Here is a 24,018-nt window from a genome sequence, read left to right as displayed (position 1 = left end):
ATCTTTTAAGTGCACGAAGTGCCCCCTTTAAGGTGTTGAATGGCCTCAACGCCCACTGAAGACAATAGGAATTGAGGGTGCTCAACATGCAGCAGAAAGAGCTCTGCATCTTGGAGGATCAGGCCCATTGTCTGTAGAAAATAAAGGGTTGGTCAGGATAAAGTAACAGCTTTCACATACACACCTGACACCATATCTAAAACACTGTCCTCAGCAGAAGCAGACTCCATAGAGATCATGTCAAGGAGCTCCATAAGCTGCTTTTGAAGAGAATAGGCCTCTTTAAACAGAGACTGGAGGAGGTCAGAAATCAAGTGCAGACACCCACTGTACACTGACTCGCTGTCCTGTAGGAAAAGGGGGATGAGGGAGTTAGAAAATGTGTGGGAATCAAAACCTGAGGTTGCTCCTGCTGAAATCAATGGGAATTTTGTTACAAATGTCAATGTATGCAGAATCAAGGCATATAAATATCTACTTCAACTCACACAATCAGCAAGAGCTGTAGATTTAAAATAGCCATCTGTGGTTACTATGCATGAAATACAAAATCCCACTCATGTAGGTTCTGATGCAAAAGTCAGTGAATCAGCAAGTCTTTCTAGTGATTTCTGGATCAGCCCCTTGACGCATGACTCTAAAATCAGATTTCTACCAAAATCTAGTACCATACTTCCTGACAAACATAGTTGTACCCCAAAAGTTTACCAGTACTTTAAAGTGTTTCTTAATAATAGATTGCCTACTGGAGGAGAAGTCCTTAGTAAAGGCACAACTGTGTAATTTGGCTCCAAGAGTATTTAGACGTTCTAGTAAACAAGGAATACAAGCTCCAAAGTGAAACTGATGGCAGTAGGACAGATGACAAATTATTATGGATTTGTGATAATCTTATGATACTGCTTACAACAGGAAAGTTTTCAAACACAACTATCAGTTTTCCTCCATGTGCAGGTGCTGTAAAGTGCAATGCCAACATATTTTATACATAGCACAAGGTATTTAATTCCAACCACAAGTCTGCATTGAATTTTGCACTGAATCATAGAAATAATATTAACACATCCATAATCACTTACACCTCTGCAAATCCATTGAAGACAACAGGCTTGCACAGGTGTCACGGAGGACCTAATTAGTTAAAAAAGTTATTGGGCACAACACAGGAATAACTGGGTGCAATTTAATGACCTGTGATATACAAATCAGACTAGATAATCTAATGGTCCCATCTCATCTTAAACTCTATGAATTTCATCAGAAGAATCTTTATTACTGGTAATAATGCACAAGATGGAAATAACTGAGCTTGGCTCTCAGAGGCCAGTTTGCAGGGCTGGCAGCTGGAGAAGCCATCTTTGTACTTGTAAACTGAGCACATCTGATCTAGTATTGAGGCAACAAATATGGAAAGCTGTGAGCCCTCCCTAGGAGTTGTGCAAACAAATCAGATGTAGACTCCTTGATTTATTATATAAGTGAGATAGAGATAGAGAGAAAATTTTCCTTTATTGTTATGATAATGGTATAGTACTGTTTAGTGTGGTATAAGTGGACTCCATCTTGTTAGTTTCTTGAAGTAAGCTCTTTCCTGAAACTTGTACTATTGAACCTAAAAATATCTTGATAAATTCTCTTTGTGTGAATGAGGAGTGTATGTGCAGGGCATAAAAAGACACCAACCTAACTGCTCCAACAGAAAGGGGAGTAAAGACACCAACTGCCATCCTAAACCTGAAGGCCAAAGAATACCTATCAATGACCCTGAAGTACAGAAGGATCCACCCTGGGAACAAACAAGGTACAGGAATAAGAGAATAGTCATGCTTTCAATTAGCTGGTGATTAACATCTATACTGAACCTAGAGGCAGCCAAGGCCCATAGACTTACATGAGAGCCAGCAAGTATAAAAAATGGGTAAAAACATGGAAACTTTGGGTCTCATTCTGCAATTGTCATCTTGGAGCATCAGATTCACGTCTAACAGAGGCCTGGCTCCCTCCTCATGCCCAGCCTCGTTGGCCAATGGCCACTAGGCTGGCTCAAGCAACACATAAAAGGACTGGTAATTATATCACATCAGCTTGCATAACTTTATGAATGTGTGTGTGAATGTGACTGCTTTTTGATACAATTACATGTACAATAAATGTGGTATATTGCCTTGTCCCCCTGAATAATATCCTGCTAGTCTTTTCTTTTACAATTATAACATTTTGGTGGAGAATTGCGAAAGGGGGGAGCATAGCAGTATCCCATGACTATTGTAAAAATTGGTGCGCACACCTCTGCCTTTAGTAAGCTTGGCAATATAGAGGAAGATCTGAAAATCTGTTTGTTCTTGTGTGCTTGTTTGTTTGTTTTCTCGGTTAACCAGACAGACTCTAAAGGACATAGGAGTTTGTTGTTGCTCTTTCAGGAGTTGATATTAAAAATTGCTCTTCCAGGAGTTGAAAAAAAAATTGCTCTTCCAGGAGTTTGTTGTTGCTATTCCAAGAGTTGAAAAAAAAAATTGCTCTTCCCGGAGTTTGTTGTTGCTCTTCCAGGAGTTGAAAAAAAAAATTGCTCTTTCAGGAATTCCATTGTTGCTCTTCCAGGAGTTGATATTATATATATATATATATATATATACACACACACACACACACACACACACACCTTTTAGTGTCATTGTTAGTTGTTGTTCGTGTTTTATTGGGGAAAGTGTTTAAGAAAACACAGCCCAGAAATATCCTCAAGGAAAAGCAGGAAGTGCTGCCTTTTGTACAATAACTTACACCCTTTAAGCAGGTTTTTTGCAAAGGTTTGGGCACAGCCCCTGGACACCAGAGCCACTGTCATTTAAGCTGGGACAGGGGCTGGAGTGTGGGTTCAGATGCTCTGGCCTACAGAGCCCCACTTACAGATTTGTTGTTACTGTCTATACTTTTCTTGGCTTAGGCTTTCCTTCTTCCTCTGCTATTGCTTCTCTCTCGCTCTTCCTTCCCCCCCATTTACACTTCTGCTTTTCTGAGATTTTGATGTAGGGAACTTTGAATACACTTTGAATTAAACACCTTTTTGCTAGACATAGGTACATTAGAGCTGTTTGGCTTTGTTATTCAGCATTTAACCCTTGAGAAGTACCTCAATGCTTTATAGGTTTAATAAATAAATAAGGACCAAAGAATGTGGCCCTGGCTGTGGAGGGGTAGCCAAAAACAGGAAAATGAAAAAAAATATTCTGGATTCTTTTTATTTTTGGTAACAAAATAGATCAGAGCTGCAGTAAAATAATAAGAAATTAAAAGGAAAGTGAAGCAACATCGGGGTAAGATGCAAACCACTGATCCTTAAGGTGACTCTGAGTAATCAGACTGGTACATGAAATCTCTAAGCACAATACAAACAGTTACATCTTATGTAAAAATTGATATGGTTAATATAATCTTATAGAGAAGTTAAACTATGAAAGAAATGTGCATTTTCCCACAACATATGCAGTGTATATTGCAGAAGGGTTCAAAGAAATGTAAACCAAACTTGCTACTTAATTAAAATCCTACAAGGACTAAAAGAGGAGCCAGGATAGGTTGTTTTTTCTTTTTCAGATCACTGTGTGCTTTAAGAAAAAACAAAAACTGACAACCAGTGGTGTCTGTTGATGCAAATTACATAGCTGATAGGGAAAGAAGAGAACTGCCCAGAGATGGTAGCACAAAGGGGCTGCAGCAGATAATGGACACAAAAGAAAGGTAAGAAACAAGTCCGTCCTAACAAGAGTCCCTTACAAACTTACCCCACTAGAACTCCAAGGATGTAATTAAATTAAACCTTACGCAAAGAGTCCGAAAAGGTATTGAACACACTGGCCTCAGAGACAAATTGTCTAAATAAAAGGCATGGTAAAACAAGATACTTACAAACACCCACTTGTAATACTTCTAATAAATTGTATGCTAATGTTATTGTTATTATTAAACCTTGAAATAAGTTTTATGAGTAACCCTGTAACAATGTATAATGTGTACAGTTTTTGGGGGAAAAAAATAGTTACTGAAAATATGCCTCATGTTAAAAAGCCTTATGGTAATGATACTTTTCAGCTATTCCCTGTAGATAATCTTAAAACTTGGCACAGCGCAGAAAACATTACAAACCTGGCCTGCTGTATAAAAAGGGAAACTGAGATAAACCACCTCATGAATTTCATTGGGAAGCGGGGGAGAGATTCACCCAAAGCCATTACAAACCTGACCTGCCTATAGAACAAAAACACAGAAAAATATTAGGGTAATTCCTCTATTTTGCCTGCAATCAGAAAGGAAATTTGTAAAAGAAAGGAGTATTTTAAGCAATAATCTGCCGCTGTTCCCTCACCCCGAGGAGGTAGAAAAATGTTTTTTTTTATCTTTCACAACTGCAGGAAAAGCTGGCACCAGCAAAACAGTTAAAGAACAGAACCATGGATCTACAGTTGCAACAAAGATTGTGTTTTGTGTTTTATGTTGTTTGTCTTGTAACTAACATTGTTGTGTATGGTATTGGGTTTTTTTTTTTTAAAAAGGTGAGGTACTGCATGAAGCAGAAAAGAATCAAGGAGCACTGTAACTGTATTTACAAAAACATCCTCCATCAGGTAGAAAAGAGGAGAAATAAAGGGCAATCAAGTTAAATTAATTTGGAAGGAAAAGGGGTCCTAAAAATAGATGTCTTGGCAAAAGTAAAAGTGCCGGTTAATTTTGCTAAGAGAGTCCTATGAAAAACACCTCCTGTGATACCCTGGAACTAGAAGCCTCTGAAAATTTCAGTAAGCCCTAAGCAAATCAGCCAGGGCTTGTGATGAATTTGCTGAACCCCATGTGGGTGGGGTGCTCAAAGCACAGTTAAAAGCTCAAGAGTCCTCTCCCGTCCCAGGGAAAAAGGAAAGGGAAAAAAGGGACTGAGGCCTGGATGGGTCTGAGAGTAAAAGTTAATTAAATTAGCTTAAATGTTTTAGTGATACCACCCAGATAGGAAGGGGGAAATTTGTTCTGCTTTGTGTTTCAGATTAACAACCTGTGAATGCTGGAAGATCTTGAAGCACCTAGACGAATGCCACTACGCTATTAACCCTTTTGCCACTAATAACTCTGTGTATGTAAATGATCACTGTATGTGTCTCAGAAGTTGGTGTTCTATGCTTCTTGTTGACTACATACATCAAGTAGATTATAATCCTCATTAAAAAAGATGTTTTTGTAATATTGTAGTGATTAGGGGTGTAATTTTGAATTTCAAGTGCCTGAACTTAGATAAAATCAGTTAAAAGTGATGTATACTTTTTATTCTGCTGTGAAACCTGTACCACTTGGAATGAATTTGACTGTTTTACAAATGTTGCTTGTACATCCTAATTTGTAGAACCAGCTGCACTGCCAAAGAGGAAGGGCGCAGAGTCATGGTTATTGTACCTCATAATGTCAAAGTAGGTATTTTCAAGAATTGGCCAGGATCTAAAACATGAGTGGTGGGAGATATTTTTGCAGTGGCTCCCCACTGGCATGGGAATCTTGAATTTGGCCTTGCGCCCCATTGTAGTGATTCTGGGGTTCCAAATAATAGTGATCCTCTTTACCATCTAATGGTATGCTGGATCCGGTGTAAACTTTGGCAACATTCCCCAACAGAGGAGCCAGTGGCTACTGTCACCCTTGCTCTGTCCTGGAAGGGAATATATTGAATGTCATCCCTCTCTCGAATGGGAGTTAGGGAAGATGACTGCTCGTCAGTTGCTGGGCTGGTGTGCTGAGTATGGGATGCCAACAAGAAGATAATTTGCCCGCCTCAGGTGAGAACCTTGAGCCTTCTTTGGATCACAGCTCTGGTGCATCCAGAATAAATGTGACGGCAGTTACATAAGGTCCCGTTCTATAAAAAGTGACCTTTTAAGTAGAGGAACTGTATAGGGAAATTTTATTATCATATTTGTTGCTAACAGCAGCCAAAATCAGTAGGCCTTTCTGCAGGCCTGCGCAGCTATGGCATTAGTAAGCCAAGAGGGAAGAGGAGCCTCTTGCTCAACCTTTGCCTGATTCTGCACCCTTCCCTGATGCCTTGGTGGATATGATGTGATCTGTGTTTAAAAAAAAAAAAAAAAAAAAAAAAAAGACCAATAAGCTAATTTATGGATGCCCTCATGGGATGGTCACTCACAGCCAGAGGAATATTATCCATAATGTTCCACTCATTTTTGATTGTTTTACTATTAAGCAGTTTATGCCTTGTAATAATGTGCTGCATGTGCTGTTGGATGAGAAAAACGTATCTTAAATTGAAACCACAAGCTCAGAATACCTCTCAGTATGTCGCTGAGACAATTATATAAGGTGTGACCCATTCAATACATTCGAATTGGAAGGGTCAAAAGGGAGATAATGTGAGCCCTCCCCAGGAGTTGTGCAAACAAATCAGATGTAGACTCCTTGATTTATTGTGTAAGTGAGATAGAGGTAGAAAGAAATTTTTCCTTTATTGTTATGATAATGGTATAGTACTGTTTAGTGTGGTATAAGTGGACTCCATCTTGTTAGTTTCTTGAAGTAAGCTCTTTCCTGAAACTTGTACTATTGAACCTAAAAATATCGTGATAAATCTCTTTGTGTGAATGAGGAGTGTATGTGCAGGGCATAAAAAGACACCAATCTAAACTGCTCTAACAACAGAAAGGGGAGTAAAGACACCAACTGCCATCCTAACCCTGAAGGCCGAAGAATACCTATCAATGACCCTAAGGCACAGAAGGATCCACTCTGGGAACAAACAAAGCACAGAAATAAGAGACTAATGCTTTCAATTAGCTGGTGATTAACAACTATACTGAACGTAGAGGCAGCATGACACAGCAAGGCCCATAGACTTACATGAGAGCCAGCAAGTATAAAAATGGGTAAAAACATGGAAACTTTGGGTCTCATTCTGCAATTGTCACCTTGGAGCATCAGACTCGCATCTGACAGCGGCCTGGCTCCCTCCTTATGCTCAGCCTAGTTGGCCACTAGGCTGGCTCAAGCAACACATAAAAGGACTGGTAATTATATCACATCAGCTTGCAGAACTTTATGAATGTATTTGTGAATGTGACTGCTTTTTGATATTCTTACCTGTACAATAAATGTGGCATATTGCCTTGTTCCCCTGAATAATATCCTGCTAGTCTTTTCTTTTACAAGTATAACAAATCCACAAAAGTAATTTTTCAAAGCAGAATCACAACTGAAAGGATTTTTTAAAAATGATCTATAACTAGATCCAGAGACCTACCTTGCAGTGCATAAATGTGTTTTTGATTACATAAAGAATGGAAGAGGGAAGGGTACGAATACTCTCTAGAGGCACAGACTCCTGTAGGGTACAGATATGTCGCACACAACCCGTCAGAGTTTCCAGCAGTTGCACCATAGTCTGCACGTGAGAACAAAATCATCATCATTATCATCACTGAAGGCACAAACTATGACAATACACTGCAGCAGTTAATTCAAAAGCAAAAATTATAAAGCAGCTCTTCCCTTTTGCATTTTGCTAGACCTTTCTCTGTCTTTTAGGACATTAGCAAATGGAAATGTATTAGAAAACCTGAAAGATGAATGAATGCAGCCATTTCAGACCACCGCTTTTCTGTGATGTCATATTCTCTTTATGTGAGAGACATGTTTGTATTGCCTGCTCTTTATCAGTTATTTATTATTTCAAGATTCACAGCATCAACTAACAGATCTTTCAAAGCAGTTATACTCTGAAAAATGATTATGAAAAAAATGGCACCTTCCTAAATACCAGCTCCTTATATTTAGAACCGTGGTTCCCAACCCGGGGCCCTCGAGGTCTTTCAAAGTGGCCTGCCGCTCCCCTCCCGCTGGCTGCAGAAGGGAGCCGCTGCCTAAGGACCCAGATGGAGTGCATTGCCTGCAGGCTCCTTGCTGCAGCCAAGGGAACGGGAATTCAGCGCTTCCCACCCCCTGGCTGTAGCAGGGAGCACAGCAAAGCGCTCCTCCTTGGTCCCTAGGTACTTGGGTCCCTGCTGGAGCCAGAGGGAGGGGAGCACTGATCTTTCATCGCCCTATTGCAGAAAGGAGCCACTGCCTAGGGACCCAGCACACAGGGCTAGAGGACACGTGCGATTTCCCTGCTGCTGCAGGCAGACAGGAGATGAGCGAGGAGGCAGCCTCCTTGCTAGACTTCCGTCTGGCTGCAGTTTGGGGGATGAGGGGCTGCTGGAGGAGACTGGTGGCTCTTCAGGATTGTAAAAATGGTATCTGTGGCCCTCGAGCCAAAAAGGTTGGGAATCAATGATTTAGAATATCATCTACTTGCTTCAGAGACTAAGTAGTTTTCACTACCATTTATTCCTGTTGGCACTGCAGACACAATTCAGGTCTTGGAGAAAAAAAATGGATTCTCTTCTGGCTTACACATCATCTACCAAATTTTTAACTCAAAACCATCTGCAGGCTAAATATTGTCCTCATTTACACTTTATTAACATTAATGAAAACAATAGAATTGCATGTGTCTCATTAAGGGCAGAATTTGGCCAGCAGAATCTATTACTGATGATGGAATGTGATATAGAGTCAATGACAGATAAATATGAAACCTCACAATGCAACACGATGAAAATCGAAACTAGCAGTTCCTCAGGCCTGGAAAACTAAGGCCCCAATCCTGCAAATATTTATATACATTGTGATAAGGTATGGCCAAGTGGCTATGAGAGAGTCACTGAGGACAGGTATGTAAGCCTTAGACTGGTCAGAGCTCTGCTCCCAGCCAGCTGGGAAGGGATAACCTTAGGTTAATAAGACCACCTGGGGCTAATTAAGGGCCCTCCCAAGACCTATTAAAAGCTCTTGTCCCAGTGAGAGTTGGGAGCTGTGAGGAACCGGAACCAGAACCAAAACCATAACCATGACCATGACCATGGTAAGGGGAAACTGCCACTACCAGGAGGTTGCTACTAAAGCCTGGGAAAGGCAGTGTGGGGAAGCAGCCCAGGAAAAAACTAGCAGTTTAGATGCACCAGCAACAGGAGCTGCTGCCATCGAGGTCCCTGGGCTGGTGTCTGAAGTAGAGAGCAGGCTCAGACACTTCCCACCGGCCGCAGCTGGGATGGCCAAAGCTCTCCCAGAGAAATGGTAAGGACCTCTCAGGCCTCAGCCGGGGCTATAGGCTACGGCGAGGGCTGACTGCTGAGGGAAGCACCGGACCCGCGGGCGCCCCATCAAGCGCTATTCCACAACATGCTGAACTACTCTTTATCAACAAACATATATGGGCATTGCCTAACATATTCAAACTAGCTGTACTATGACAAATCCAGAATTGAATTTTACATTCAGCTGTTGCTGGCATAAATACTTCAAAAATCTCTCCACAGTTTTGGTATAAAATTGATAATCCCCCTAACCCTTCCTCTTACAGCCCATTTCAATAGACTTACCTGTAAAACATTCCTCACTGCTTTGTGTAATTCTGCATTTTGGCTGCTTAGTCCTTTGGCCTGACTGGATAACTCATACAACAAGTCATCAAATAATTGTATAGCCTGCCAGAACAAAGCAAAGTAAAATGAAACTGATATTAATAGACTCCATCACGTTCCTGGTATAGAACAAGGGCACTCTAAGTACAAGTTGTCATACATCCACTTTCATCTTTGGTATGGATGTGTGGGGTGCAGAGACTTAAGCTAGTCATTTGAAGCATGAAATATTGCATGCTGGAACCTGTAGTTTCCACAAGTCACTTCTCTATTTAAGATGGGGGCAGATATCATGTGTTCTGTTATTACACAGAAGTCTCTCTATAGTTCGTTAAAAAGAGCTTCCCATGTAACCCCAATTTTGTTCACCAACCTCAGCTTTAACCAATATTAACATTACTACACATTTTATACAGTACATCATACCCTAGCATAGACTTTTTTTATATTTGGTTCAAATCAATCATTTTGGAGTTTTGTGTTTTTGTTTTGTTTTAAAGGCAGTTTATTCTGAAAAGGTTAATAACTCTTTCAGCTCCTAAAATTTAACGTTTGGAAATCATGCCATTCTGAAGATTTCTTTTTCTTTTGGTTGGTCTTGATGCCTTTGAGTTGTTCATGGCAGAACTAGAAAGACATAAGCAGCTCTTTCCAAGCAAATACAAGACATTGCATGGCTGATGTGGTACAATTACACAGGTTTATGATATGTACATTATAAATCAGTTTCTTTCTAGTCTCTTAAAACTGTTAGAGGATGATTAACATGAGGTAGGAACTGTCCAGGAGCTCTTGCAGACTTCCTATCATCTGCAAGCAGGGGATCTAGGGAATTAAACAGCTCCTACAGACAATGGGAGCTAGACAGCCTCTACTGTAGTCTCTTCTATTTCATTTAAAATGTGAATATTTAATTTACGAATTTCAGTATAGCTATAATAAATAGGAAGAACTTCATGTTAAGTCAGGATTGATCATATCCTAGGCTAATTTGGCCTTGAAGGTTATTTGCTATATATACTTTGGTCTTGGAATTTCCAGTGTATTAAGCCAAAGCACCTAAAGTTATAATAAGCAAATGCAGAATTACATTATTATTATTTATCAGCTGTTCTAATAGGTCAAATTTTCTCAAAATAGGCTTTTAAAATTCACTTGATTGCTGACCACATTATGGGCCCACTTCTCCAATGGTAAAAATTCAGGAGAACTTTTTAGAGTGAAAGAGAATTTATTTCAAACATTAGCTTGGTTACTAAGTAAGAATTCTATCATACAAACTACTTCAGTCCCTGAAAAGATAAATCTAAGGTTTCTAACCAGGTTTTTAGTATTGATGTTTGACTCTTCTTGTTACAAAAGACATCATACCTTGGGTAACACTTTTGAGAAAAAAGTTTGCTCTAACTCTGAAAGGTTGATATGAGGCAGAAACATTTCAGTCAGGATCCTCAGCACACCTGTGAAGCAAAATATTTACAGACTAGTAAAGGAGAACACCATAAAATGATTTTAAAAAAATCTGTAGACTAGCTATCTAGCACAGGGCTCGACAAATTTGTTTTGGAGCTAGGAGTCAGCCCAAAAATTAAGGAGCCAGACAACGTAGGCTCAACGGCAGGGCGCCCTGGCTGGAGCGCGGCAGCCGCAGCACTCCCTCCTCCCAGCCCTGCCACATGGGTGCAGTGGTGCCCTGGCCGGAGCATGGCAGCCGCTTCCCCTGGAGAAATAGTAGGCGCCAGACTTAAATTTCTAGGCACCATGGCAACCTGGCGCCCAGGATTTGTCAAGCCCTGATCTAGCACACGGAAAACAGATCTGCTTAAAGCAGAACTTACCGTACGTATGTGAGCTTGTAAAAGGAAAATGGTGGTTGCCAGCTGTACATTCCTTAAGAAGTCTAGATAATGATAACTGAATTTGTGCACATGTGCTTAACTTTACTACTATGAATAGTCTTCTAATGGACTACTCCCAGTAATAAAGTTAAGCACATCATGTTCAGGATTGAGGCCTAAGTGGAACCAAGAAACCACACAGTACATAGCACCCATTTGCACACGCACAATTCAGCCTATCTTTACTTTGGATGTTGTTTAAAAAAAGTGCTAAGACATTATGCCAAGGAACTGTCAGATCCCGGACTACAGCTAAGATCTAGAAGCCTTATAACAGTCAAATCAGAGCCAATTTTTACATGGAATGCTGAAAGGCTGTTTCTTTGGGGGGGGAATGTCACCTTTCTATCACAGACCAACTCTTCAGAAAAATATATTCCATTCTTTTACAATGGGGAAAATTTTATTTTGTTTCCTCTCACTCAAAAGAAGCAGAATCATTTTTGTTCAAACTTAATTAAAAAAAACAACAACAACAAAAAAAAAACCTTCAGACAAGACCAAGCCTTGGAGATTTTAATGGAAATGTTTAAGGTCAATACCAAAGTCCCACTATAGTAAAAATACTTCCAGCTGTACTAGTATTCTTTCTGAAGGTACAAGGGGACAGAAAACCTCACAAAAAATGGATAGCCTGACAGAGTTAGGAGGGAAGGAATCCCACCTCACCCCACCCCCATAGCAATGCACATTTGGAGAGGTGAATGGATGGAGGGATGTTTACCTTCCCAGGAAGCAACAGTCTGGTATACAGCACTATATCCTTTAGATAGGATACCAAGCCACATTGACTAGTAATTTGAATCACTACGACAACCCCTATAAATGAGCTTCCTGTAGGCCAAATTCTGCTCTCAGGTAAGCATGCAAAACACTTACTTAAGCTAATGGAAGTTACACTTAAAAATTCATCCCTGTACATACATTCCCTTCGAGTTCCCTCTTTCTTGGATGATCCTAACACACATACTTCTACAAAGAACACTTGAGGCACTCAAGCAAACTTTTTTAAAAAGTATCAGAGCTACCCTAAACTGTGACCTACTCTGTCTGCATTTTCCTTTCCCCCATTCTTTACCAGAATACATAATACAAGTGATTGCCTTTCTAATTAACTTGTCAGATTCCTTGTTACTACAATCAAGTGTTTGCAATCTTAGAACCACTTCCATGCTGATGACAAATTGTGGTACCAGTATACAAATGAGACAGAAAGTAAAAAGAGATTTTCTTTTAAATAAATATCCTTGCAATTAGCAGTGACAGGAAAGGAAAAACAAGATCTTCATACACACATATGCATCTGTTTCTCGTTTTTAAGCTTGTTCAGAATGTCTGCAGTTATTGAAGGTTGTCTTACAAAACCAAGGAACATTGTTATAGAAGTATTTGTAATTAACACAGGAACTACAGTACAATAATTGTAATACAATACATCTTCCCTATAAGTCATTTTGTAACGCAAAATAAAGTTATAACTTACGAATATGCTCAGTCCAGTTGTCAGAATTTTGATACACAGAGTAAAAATGTTAAAGAAGAGAAACACAAATATGTCCTGAAGTACAGACTAATCCCACTATAGAAGTTGCTATGACTCTAGTTCTGCACTGCAAACACTTAAAAGGATGTGGTAAATCAATGGCACTATTTCCATAATTGTATCCATGATCTTAAATGCTTGCAGGATTAGGACCAATATAAATATAATTACATACACACAGATACATATACAAAGTGATTTTTTTTCAAACACAAAAATGAATAGAATTTTGTTTATAATTTTGAATTATTTCTACTTTCCAATGCATTCCAGTAGCAGCACTCTCTATCCTACTCTCCATCAGATTGTCTACATAAAAGATAGTATGCAGTGTAGTTGTAGCTGTGTCGCTTCCAAAATATTAGAGAAACAAGGTGGGTGAGCTAATATCTTTTATTGGACCAACTTCTGTTAGAAGAGAGACAAGCTTTTGAGCCACACAGAGCTCTTCTTCAAGTCTAGGAAAGGAACTCCCAATGTCAAAAACTCCCTATCACCTGTGGGTGAACACTTTTCACAAAGCAATCACTCTGTCTGACCTATCAGTCCTTATCCTCAAAGAAAACCTGCATAAAACTTTCAAATAATGAGCCTAGGAGCTTACATTTATTACTCTGCTAGACACTAAAAATCATGGACCAAACAGACACTGCATGTATGATTTATTACAACAATCTGTAACCCACTATGACTGCAGAGGTGTTAACAAGTGTCTGTACCTTGAATGGTCCCTTACAGTATGTGCTAACTACTTATGCTAAACCACCTTACATTTTGCTGTGACTGGAGGTAGTTCCTTTCCCAGACCTGAAAAGCTGTGTGTGGCTCAAAAGTTTGTCCCTTTCATCAACAGAAGTTGGTCCAATAAAAGATATTGCCTCACCTATTTTGTCTCTCTACATACAAGATTAATATTCAATAATTTTAAATACAGTACCTAAAAGTTAGTGGTCATAGTTTTTTTTTTTAACTCATCATTTTTTAACTAATTCAGTGTCCGAATTAGAATCTCTTTTCTCTGCAGTTTTCCTTTTATATGTTTGTTCTTGTAGTGTGTGTTGTTTTAAGAGGATTATTAGAATTCAGCATTGCTACACTCCAAATTTATCCCTTCGGAATATTGGATTCTTTACACTGGATTTTCACTTTACTAAATTGCATGTTACAATTGCTAACCAGACCCGCATATTCTTTATTTTCAGAACTATGATACTGTTGTTTTCATTTTGGTAAGTTCATCTTTAGAAAAGTTAAACTCAAAAGCAGTGACCCTGAAAGCTGCTCTGCCGGGGGGCAATGCCTGCATCCATCCAGAGCCCTGAGCGGTACATAACAGTTTGATGGGGGATAAGTGTGCAAAAACTAAACACAGCACTCTGCAATGGGAATATGGAGAAAATCAGAGAAACCGAGTGACTAGTTGTGGCTGAGGTGGGAGAACAGGATGAGAGAGGATATGGGCTGCACACAGGGATGGGAGGCCCGGCAGTCAGAAACGGACAGTGGTGGGGACTGGAAACACTGCATAAGCCCATCAATGGTCACTGCCACAATGCTACCCAACAGCTACCCCATTATCAGCTCTCAGCAGAGCCCAAACACCAGCCCGCCCCAACATCCCCAATCCTGCCCCAGTGATAGCCCACAGCACCCTAGCTCCATCCCTTCTCCTGTGACACTCTACAGCATCTCCAACTCCAGTCCTGCCCAGGGCCCCCAGTTGTGCCCCTCAGCGCCCCAGCCCTGCCCCCAACATCCCCAATCCTGCCCCAGTGATAGCCCACAGCACCCTACCTCCATCCCTTCTCCTGTGACACCCTACAGCACCCCCAGCTCCAGCGCCCCCGTGACATCCCACAAGGCCCCCAGACCCGCCCCGCCCTAATGACACCCCTCAGCGCCCCAGCCCCGCCCCCAACATCCCCAACTCTTCCCCAGTGACACCCCACAGCACCCCCAGCTCCAGCCCTGCCCTAGTGACACCCCTCAGCGCCCCACGACACGGTGCAGCACACCACTCCAGCCCCGCCCGTTACACCCCACAGCACCCTGATCCCTCCCTGCCCAGCGGCCCCCCACAGCCCCTCGCCACCCGGCCCAGGGCCCGCGGAAGGATATGAGCAGGCGGGGCAGGACGCAGGGAAGCTCCCGACGGCAGAGGGCCTCGTCCCAGCCTCCCAGTTCCCGCAGCAGCAGCTCGGGCTCCGCCGGGGACATGGCCCGAGCCGGGCGGCTCTGGGGCGGCAGCCACCGCACTGGAGCCGCCGCGAGCCCGACCGAGCCGGCGTGCGTGCGCCCCGCGCTTTCCCGACAGCCCCCGCGGCACGCGTCACCCCGGCCACTGTCTGGTTAGGGGCGGAGCGGGCGGGGCAAGAGAGCGCGCGCCGCGCGGCGGAGGGAGGCCGAGGAGGCCGCGGCGGCACGAAGCGAGGTGGGAGTGGAGCCGTGTCCGTGCGCGAGGCGCTAGCGAGCGAGACCGAGCCTCCCCCGGAGCAGGATGAATGGTGAATGGCCCCTTCCCCCAGCCAGGGCCAAGGGGCATAGGACGGGGACAGATTTGTTCTGGGAAGCAGCAGATAAGCCATGGAGTGGGTGTGGGAGTCGGGGGGGAGACCTGGCAACTGTTCCCTTCCCAGCTGTGCCATTGGCTTATTGTGTGTCTTAGGGCAAGTCACTTCCCTGTTCTCTGTGCCTCTTTTTCTCCTCCACCCTGTCTGGTCTCTTCAGACTGCAAGGTCTTCGGGACAAACTGTCTCTTGCAGTATATGTACAGTGCCCAGCACTGTGGGGCCCTGATCTTAGACAGATGATTCTGTAATTCAAATAATAATTTAGGAACAGAATCCTGGGCCCCAATCTTGCAAATGCTTATGCACATGCTAAACTTTTCTCACAGGAGTGTAGGACTCCAATAAAGACAAGAGCCTCCCAAAGCCAGTGGAACAACTCACATGAGTAAGGTTAAGCCTGGGCTGAAGTGTTTGCACAATTAGTGCAACTGAAAGTGGTGCTAGTGGAGAACAAGAGTAATGCTAGTCTGTGAGGTTGGATCTAGTTTTCAAACTAGCTGGATAGGAATGTGAGCCATATTATTTAGATATTAGAATTTGTATTCAAATTAGATATTAATTGTCTCCTTTCTGACACAGTTTCAGACTGATGGTGGCATTTTTATTTTCAAGTGAGGACAAAACCAAGCATATGATACCAACTGAGAATCAGATGCTCTAAAAAAGAATAGGAGAAACCTTGAAATAGTAGTCCAAAACAGAGCAAATAGCATGCAGAGCAATAATATTTTCATTTACAGAAAAGAATGAGACCACGGTCTGAAATTTGGAACAATCACATTTCCTCGTTGGACAACCAAATTTGAAATTTTACCTTCCTGTAGACATGTGATTTATATCTTCTTGAACTTGTCTATATACTTTGCAGAGAGGAAGGCTGTAACTAAAGCACAGGATTAAGTCACTCAGGAGATTAGACTTTACTCAACTCTGCCACTCACTTCCTGTGTGACCTTTCACAAACCCCTTAACTGTCTTTAGTTTTCTCCCCTGTGAAATGGGGATAATAATGTGACTACCTCAAAGGGATGTTAAAAGATGACATTAGATAATATTTGTAACTTATGTTGTCCTTTGAATAGATACAATCTCAAAGCATTTATCTTGCAATTTAATAAAATGTGATATTTGACATATATTCTCTTTTAATAGAGAGAATTCAACAGATGAATTTGCAGAGAAGAGGCTCTCATAGTGATGACTAAACATAAATATCTTTGCAGACAGCCTTTAACTGCAGCAGAGCAGCCTTATACCCAGGGACCAAGTTTTTATCTGCACAAGCAACAGAAGAAAAATAACATTTATATTAACATTTTCATTGGATGAGTGTCTGCCTGTTGTAACTTTGGATATATGTTGTGATTTATTTTTTTCATAATTCATAAGATGCCATTTCAGTTTAACTTCTCTATTGAAGAGAATGCAGAAAATGAACTGGAGACTCTTGGTGATACAGCCTTACAGCTGGGTTCTGCACAGGGTTCTTTGAATGCAGACGGATCTACAGAAAAGAGCAAGGAAGTTTCAGCAGAACGTGTTGTGCACCAGGAGTCTCTGTGTGCAGGGGAAGCAACACCAAAAACTGCTGATCCAGTAGCAAACCATAGCCCTGATAAAAGCCAGTTCCAGGTATTGCCAAAGGAACAAGCCTGCTTTAAAGTTGCCAAAGAGCATAGTATTCCTGAAGATGTCAGCAAAGTCTTAGAAAATAAAGTTATTGAAGTTGTACAGGGCTTATACTATGTAAATATTTCTGTGGTGGAAATGAACCTTACAGATGGCTCCCATGAAGAAGACATAGTGTCTAAAAGTATTTCTTCTCACTCTGATCTCATCACAGGCATCTATGAAGGGGGTCTGAAAATCTGGGAATGCACCTTTGATCTCATAGATTATTTGTCAGAGACTGAAATACAGTTTATCAACAAGACAGTTTTGGATCTTGGTTGTGGAGCTGGGCTACTAGGAATACTTGCATTAAAGGGAAAAGCTGAAAAAGTCCACTTTCAGGACTATAACAGCACTGTGATCGATGAAATAACCTTGCCTAATGTAGTGGCTAACTGTGGTGGTGGTGGTGGTGATGATGGAGGAATTAGTGAACCTCCTTCAAAAAGGCAAAAGAAAACAGACTTCATTCCAGCTCTGATGTCAAAGTGCAGATTCTTTTCTGGAGAATGGACTGAGTTTAGCCAACTCATGTTAAGTAGCAACAAATCCCTTTCAAAGTATGACCTTATTCTCACATCAGAGACCATCTACAATCCTGAATACTACAGCGCTTTGCATGATACAGTTTCTAAACTATTGAATAAAAATGGCCGCATATATTTGGCTAGCAAAGTACATTATTTTGGGGTGGGAGGTGGTGTGCATATATTTGAGAAATTCATTGAAGAGAGGAATGTGTTCAGGACTAGAACTGTCAAAGTTATTGATGAAGGACTGGCACGGTACATTATTGAAATGGCCTTTAAGAGTTCCATTTAATCCATGCATTCCCCATTGTGCCTGTTAAGTATCTTAATAAATACATGATTTATAGCCCTCTGCCTTGTCATCTGTTGAGTTGTTCTAAAATGTTTTACAGGCCAGGTTGTTTTTTCCTTCTTTGTGTGAGCAGGAGAATAAGGTGAAGAATTCATTTTCACTAGATAATTGTATATATTTGCTTTTTTCATATGAGGTTTTTTTTTAATGCTGTCAGAAAGTGCCACATTGACAAGGCAAGGCACTCTTAAATTTTCTCTCATAAAACAGATACAACACGAAAAACAGCAGTGCAACTTTCTTCATCCATCTACTTCCTCTTTGCTCTACAGGGACCTGCTCTACAGGTAAGAGAATTCAGCTTCCATTCCAATTAAATTCTTGGCCTGTCTACTGAGGTTGCCCAATAAGGGTGTTGGTTAAGACCCTGTGGTTGTGGCAGTGACACTGGTCCACTAAGGACTGAACTGAAACCACCAATTCATTTCGTGTAGGACACCGAAGGGTCATCAGACAGTAGTTACTAGCAATTACCACTCATCTGGGCTGGATTTAAAGCTGAACCACAGAGATGAAAAGCTCCATCACATACCACTAATCCCAGCTATCTGAATTTCCATGAACCAGATACTTTTCAAAATTCACCCATAGAATTCGGTGCCTTTTCAAAACAAGGAATGTGGGGAGGGGGAGATTGTTTCTGGTTTTTGTTGTGCGCAAGGCTGTGAGGCCCTGCATTCATCTTGATGGTGTTTGTAATGTGATAACACTTGAACACTATAGTTGATCAATTCCAAAGTTTCAGAGGATGTTCTGGTATCAAGATGCAGAATCCTATTGATTTTGATGAAAACTGGAAAAGGGAAATGAGGGACACCTGGTGCCCCTAGCAATCTGGTTAGCAGTCCCATCAGTTGTAATCAGCTCTGCAATATCTACAGACCAAAGAACTGGTTGGTGAAACCACAAACACCTTCTGGCATAATAACATGCCCATCTCACCTTTTCCTTTCATCCCAACTGAGTTTAAAATGTTGACATCCTACATGACTTATCTCTAGCCAGAAAGAAAAGAAATATGAATTGTGTGGCATACAGAGTTCCTGGCATGGCTAAAAGCTATTAGCAGTTAAAAGTTGCTCTTTGCTCTCCTTGCTGTTAGTTGTTTAGTAGCTATGGAGCAGATGCTCAGATAGCAGGGAGAGGAGAGTGAAATAGGCTTCATTTGTTCCCTCCCTCCTGACTTGCTGCCTCCTCAAAGCCAACTCCCTGACTGGGGAGAAAAAGGGGATGCCAACTTTCTGCTCATCTCTTCCAATCTGGGGAGAAGAAAAGCACTTTGGGGAGCAGGAAGGAGAATTGAAGATCCTGGTATAGTAGACCAGGCCTTAGTCTCAAACATGCTGTTAAATTGCATATGGGTACAATTTCCACCCCAGAGGGAGATGTGATAGTATGTATCACTTACATATTCTGTTAACCTGATCTTGTAAATGCTTTTCACGTGTGTAGTTCTGTTATGGAACTTATGTAAATAAGTGTTTGCAGGATTGGTTCTATGAGAATTAAAATCATTGGTGAACTCCTGATTCCAAAGTTGAAGGCAGTGGGTGTTCTACTGTTGATGTTAATGGGACCTGGATTTCACCCATGATATCACTTAAATAACCCTTAGATAGTTCAGTTAACTATCAAAAAAACTTCATGCATATTGAACTGCAAACTAAAGTCAGGTTTACATTCAAAATTAAATTGACCCACCCACACCCTTGATCTACATAGTTAAGCCAGTCTAACCCCCAGTGTAGACAACACTAGGTCGACAGAAATATGCCACCTCTTGAGGACCTGGATTAACTACAGTGATGGGTGAACCCGTCCTGTCACTATATTAAGTGTCCGCACTGAAACACTACAGCAGCACAGCTACAGGACTGCAACTGTGTTGCTGTAGACACTAAAACAATATAAAAGGTTTTTCCATTGCTGTGGTTAATCCACCTCTCCGAGAGGCTGTGAATGGAAGAATTCCTCCATCAACCTAGCAGTGTCTACACTGAGGCTTAGGTTGGTGTAATTAGGGCTATGTCTACACTGCAGCACTAATTCGAATTAGCTTAATTCGAATTACAGAAAGTGATTTATAGAAAGTGCTGCAGACTGTCTACACTACAGTGTTTGTGCTGGTTTCTTGCATCCACACTGGCCAGCCTTAATTCAAATTAGAAAGCAGTGCAATGTGGGAAGCTATCCCACAGTGCAACTAACCATAGAGGCTGTTGTGACAAGTGTCATCATCCCAGGATGCAGCGCTGCTTCCCCCACCCCCAAACAAACAGGAAAAGGATTTCCATGCTGTTTTTTTACTTCCCCGATCACCATTGCTGCAGGCACATGGAGCAGCTGAACTATGCTCTCATTTTGACAGTGACAAATACATCACATCTTATCCTGGATTACTTTAGAACTGTATGCTGTTTGCCTTTTATGCTCCCCCTACCACCCCTTGCATATTGCTTGCCTTTGATTTTTCCCTTCACCAAATGAACTCCCCCACCTGTATACTGTTTGCCTTTTATGCTCCCCCTACCACCCTCTGTATATTGCTTGCCTTTGATTTTGATTCTACAGGTGTCTATAGAATGTAAGATAAATAACAAAGGAGTCAGTTAGTATATTAATACAGTGATACAAATGTTTCCATTTCACTGATGGAAAGCATGATATAATGTATCCACATGTAGTACTGTGAATAAACTCTTAAGAAAATGTCAGTTTCCATGATTGGCCACTGAAACAATGTAGCAAAGAATTTCCTCTCACTGCAGGCATTTAAAATGCATTCACCACACGGGGAGAGGGGTGGGTGGTGAAATCTTTCAAAGGGACAAGCTTTCAAAGGGACAAATTGTAAAGGGACAAACTGCAGAGGGCTTGCTGGGCAGTTAAAATGCATTCACCACGTGGGGAGAGGGGTGTGTGAAATCTTTCAAACCCTTAAAGAAACAAATTGCAAAGGGCTTGTTGTGTGTGTGGGGGGGGAAGGTGGAGGGGTGTGTGATCGCAGCTTGGACTTTAAACCCATTTACCACAGGAAATGAAGATTTAAATCTTCCCAGGGCTGCTTTGGGGGAGGGTACTGAAATGGGGCATCATGGGATACAGTCTGGAGGCCAATTAATTCAAATTAAGTCCCATTGCCTCCACACTCTCACTGTGAATTAACTGATGCGCTTCAGGCGCTAATCCACTTGCAGAGGTGATTTTATTAAATCGATTTTAAAGGCTCATTAATTCAAATTAACAATGCGCAAGTGTAGACGCGGGAGTAATTAATTTGAATTAAGGGACTTTAATTCGAATTAAGCCACCAGTGTAGACCAGGCCTAGGTGTCTCAGGTGTGAATTTTTCACACTCAGGAGTGATGTAGCTAAATCTATCTAAGTTAGAGTGCTGCACTGTTTTTGATGAAGTGTTTCAATACAGTGCCTGTCCATATGTGGAGATTTGTCACCATCAACATTTAATTGTTTTCCTGCACATTTGTAAGGTTAGACACTTATTGAAGTGGGCAAGATAGAAATTCACTGACGCCTAGATCCTAAAAAGTGTTTAGGCTCCTAACTTCCATTGAAGTCATATTTCATCACATTTCATAAATCATATTGAAATTGTTTTCAGTGATGGATCAAGCATTTCCGTTGTTAAATTAACCAAACAATTTGGATCTAAAGGTGCTGACGTGGGGAATATTTGAGGAGGGGGAAAAGGTACAGTAAGAGTGATATTGGTCTCCATGACTTGCAGTGAATTCTTTTTCCAAGCTGTCACACTACATAGTGATTAATATATTTTATCCATGTCCCTCAAGCCCATGAAGGTTGGGTGTAGGATCCTAATGCTGTAATTTTGACTGCATCACTATTCAGATAAAGGGCAGGAAACCCTCTAAGCTGATGATTTTTTATTCCAACAAAAATAGCTTTCAAAACAGCTTGCAATTTTCTTATATTAATCATGTGAACAGGCAGTCCTGGAATAGTGTTTGAGACATTGTTAAAATTGTCCATATGATGAGAGAGAAAGAGAAACCAGAAACCCAAACCTTAGCTGTATCTTGTGCTCCAGAATTTCTTTCATTTAAAAAAAATAGCACTTACTAGCCCTTATGACTTGAAGAGGTGATTGCCAGGCAGCCTGAAACAATTGCTTCATTTCATGCCCCACTTCATTTCAAGTGATGGTAACTCGGAAGCCTAATCATTAAATAGTTTATAATCAAGGCCCTCCATTTTTGGTATTTACTGATTTTTTTTCTCTAAAAAATTCCCAGGTTTTTGACAAAGCCAGTATTTGGGTTTTATCAATTTTTACTGTTTTAGCTTTTTGGGGACCCAGGAATTTTTTGCAGGGGAAGTGGATGGGGTTGCTTTTACCCATTTTTCACTGTTCTTAAAAATATTTGAATAAACACTGATCAAGTCCCAGGAAATTAAAACAAAAAAACCAAAAATGAAGAGCCCTATTTATAATGCCAATATTTAACCTACTGGCCAAAGCACAGAAGGGTGACTACATTATTATAAAGATCTGCCCAATCTACTTTTTATGGCAACTTGTTTTGGCATAAAGGATGGGAGACTGTGGACAAAGGCTGACGGAGCATTGCTATTAACTGTTTTCCTATTTGAGCCTCAAGACCCAGGGAACTGGTGTTGTGTGTTGTTATGACCAGAGCGTGTTGCCTCACACACTAACTTTACTATTGCCTCAAAGGGTCAAAAGTCTTTAAGAGCTAAGGGAGTGCAATCCATTGTCACTGGGAGCACGATACTCAAGAAGGTGAATCCTAGATGTGTTCTTTTGACAAAAAGGTGCTTATAATCATCTACTACTTTATCTTATCCTTCTGCAAGGGACTTTTTTCAATCATGGACAGAAGAGTTGCATAATTTCTCCTGCTCCTGTCCCCAAAACTATTTAAGACTTCCTTTAGAAAAAAAATTAAATATATATAAAAGCCACCCTCCAGCAGCAATAAGCCATGGCAGCCTAGTGCTTAGGTTTTTAGTGCAATGCTCAGATAGCTGAATGCATTCAGCCTTTGATCTTGTGCCTTACAACACACTCAAGGTATTTACTAGTAGCCAATTAATGCAGATCTTGAGCGGGCTTACTGCTGTATTCTCCCAGTTTAAAAGTCACTTGTCACGTAGTGTAGCTTTCCCACATCCTTTTGAGAATATACTTCACTATCAGAACCCACTGTTGTTTTTTTCCTAATGTTCTGCATGAATTTTCCTTTGATTAGTTTCCTCACTTTATTCTTAGCTATAGCTTCTTGGAACATCCTTGAGGTTTTATGTATCAGACCTCTTAAAGTTTTATACTTGGAGGTTTTATTAGCACTATACCACAGGCTCTAAAGGCAACTACAGAATTGGAGAATTGACATAGTATAATTAATTTCCCTTTTCCAAATCGCGGCCCACAGGCTGATAAAGAAAATACTCCATTTACGTCATTTGTCTGAGATGAAACCAGCAAAAACAACTCTGGAGCTTCTAAATTCCCCATTAACTTTCCTTCTGTTTTGTTCTCCCTAATCCTGCTCGTTAACATCAGCCGCAACAGTCATGTACTTCAAGGGAAATGGATTGGCCATTGGCGTTGGAGGCCGGTAAGTCTGAGGTTTGAAGATGAGCATCATTCTTCCCCTTCTGGGTATGTCTACGTAGCAAAAGCCATGCACAGGCTGGCCTACCTGGACTAGCCTGAATTCAGCTAGCACAGATAACAATAGCTGTGAAAATTGTGCAGAGCAGACTAGCAAGGCAAGTAAATACCCAGGGTCCATGCCAGGCTTGTACTACCCATGCTGAAGAGGGGAAAGTACAAGCCTGGTATGAACCCTAGGTACGTACTTGGCTCACTAGCCCACTCTGCACTGTCTTCACTGCTATTGCTACCTACTCTAGCTGGATTCAAGCTAATATGGGGAGGCTAAGCC

The 24,018-nt window shown here is 41.3% G+C and overlaps 2 protein-coding genes across 5 annotated transcripts in view; one reads left to right on the top strand and one right to left on the bottom strand.

Moving 5' to 3' along the window:
- The window catches only part of FIRRM (FIGNL1 interacting regulator of recombination and mitosis), a 44,452-nt gene extending 29,283 nt beyond the window's left edge, over window positions 1-15,169 (bottom strand). For 3 of the 4 annotated variants that reach the window (XM_067532555.1, XM_067532558.1, XM_067532559.1), the window contains exons 1-6: window positions 15,064-15,169; window positions 12,885-12,925; window positions 10,875-10,963; window positions 9,462-9,566; window positions 7,283-7,423; window positions 185-347 (exon numbers count right to left, since the gene is read on the bottom strand). In XM_067532555.1, the coding sequence (XP_067388656.1) occupies window positions 185-347; window positions 7,283-7,423; window positions 9,462-9,566; window positions 10,875-10,963; window positions 12,885-12,925; window positions 15,064-15,161 (637 nt within the window). In that variant the 5' untranslated portion in view covers window positions 15,162-15,169. Of the gene's footprint in view, window positions 1-184; window positions 348-7,282; window positions 7,424-9,461; window positions 9,567-10,874; window positions 10,964-11,341; window positions 11,389-12,884; window positions 12,926-15,063 lie in introns of those variants that run through there. The other variant, XM_067532557.1, reaches the window with a different exon arrangement.
- A 165-nt stretch (window positions 15,170-15,334) lies between these two features.
- METTL18 (methyltransferase 18, RPL3 N3(tau)-histidine) lies at window positions 15,335-20,776 on the top strand. The gene is made up of 2 exons (XM_067532564.1): window positions 15,335-15,448; window positions 16,667-20,776. Exon 2 carries the CDS (start codon window positions 16,904-16,906, stop codon window positions 18,005-18,007), a length of 1,104 nt encoding a protein of 367 aa, XP_067388665.1. The 5' UTR covers window positions 15,335-15,448; window positions 16,667-16,903; the 3' UTR covers window positions 18,008-20,776.
- The last annotated feature ends 3,242 nt before the right edge of the window (window positions 20,777-24,018 follow it).

Source organism: Emydura macquarii, unplaced genomic scaffold, assembly GCF_026122565.2.
Source record: "Emydura macquarii macquarii isolate MOO-44397 ecotype Brisbane River unplaced genomic scaffold, CSIRO-AGI_Emac_v2 contig_3287, whole genome shotgun sequence".
Classification (NCBI taxonomy): Eukaryota; Metazoa; Chordata; order Testudines; family Chelidae; genus Emydura; species Emydura macquarii.
This window is presented reverse-complemented; position numbering and strand designations above follow the sequence as displayed.

Excerpts from the sequence above, each read along its gene's own strand:
- METTL18 (XM_067532564.1), top strand. The coding sequence starts at position 16,904 with ATGCCATTTCAGTTTAACTTCTCTATTGAAGAGAATGCAGAAAATGAA.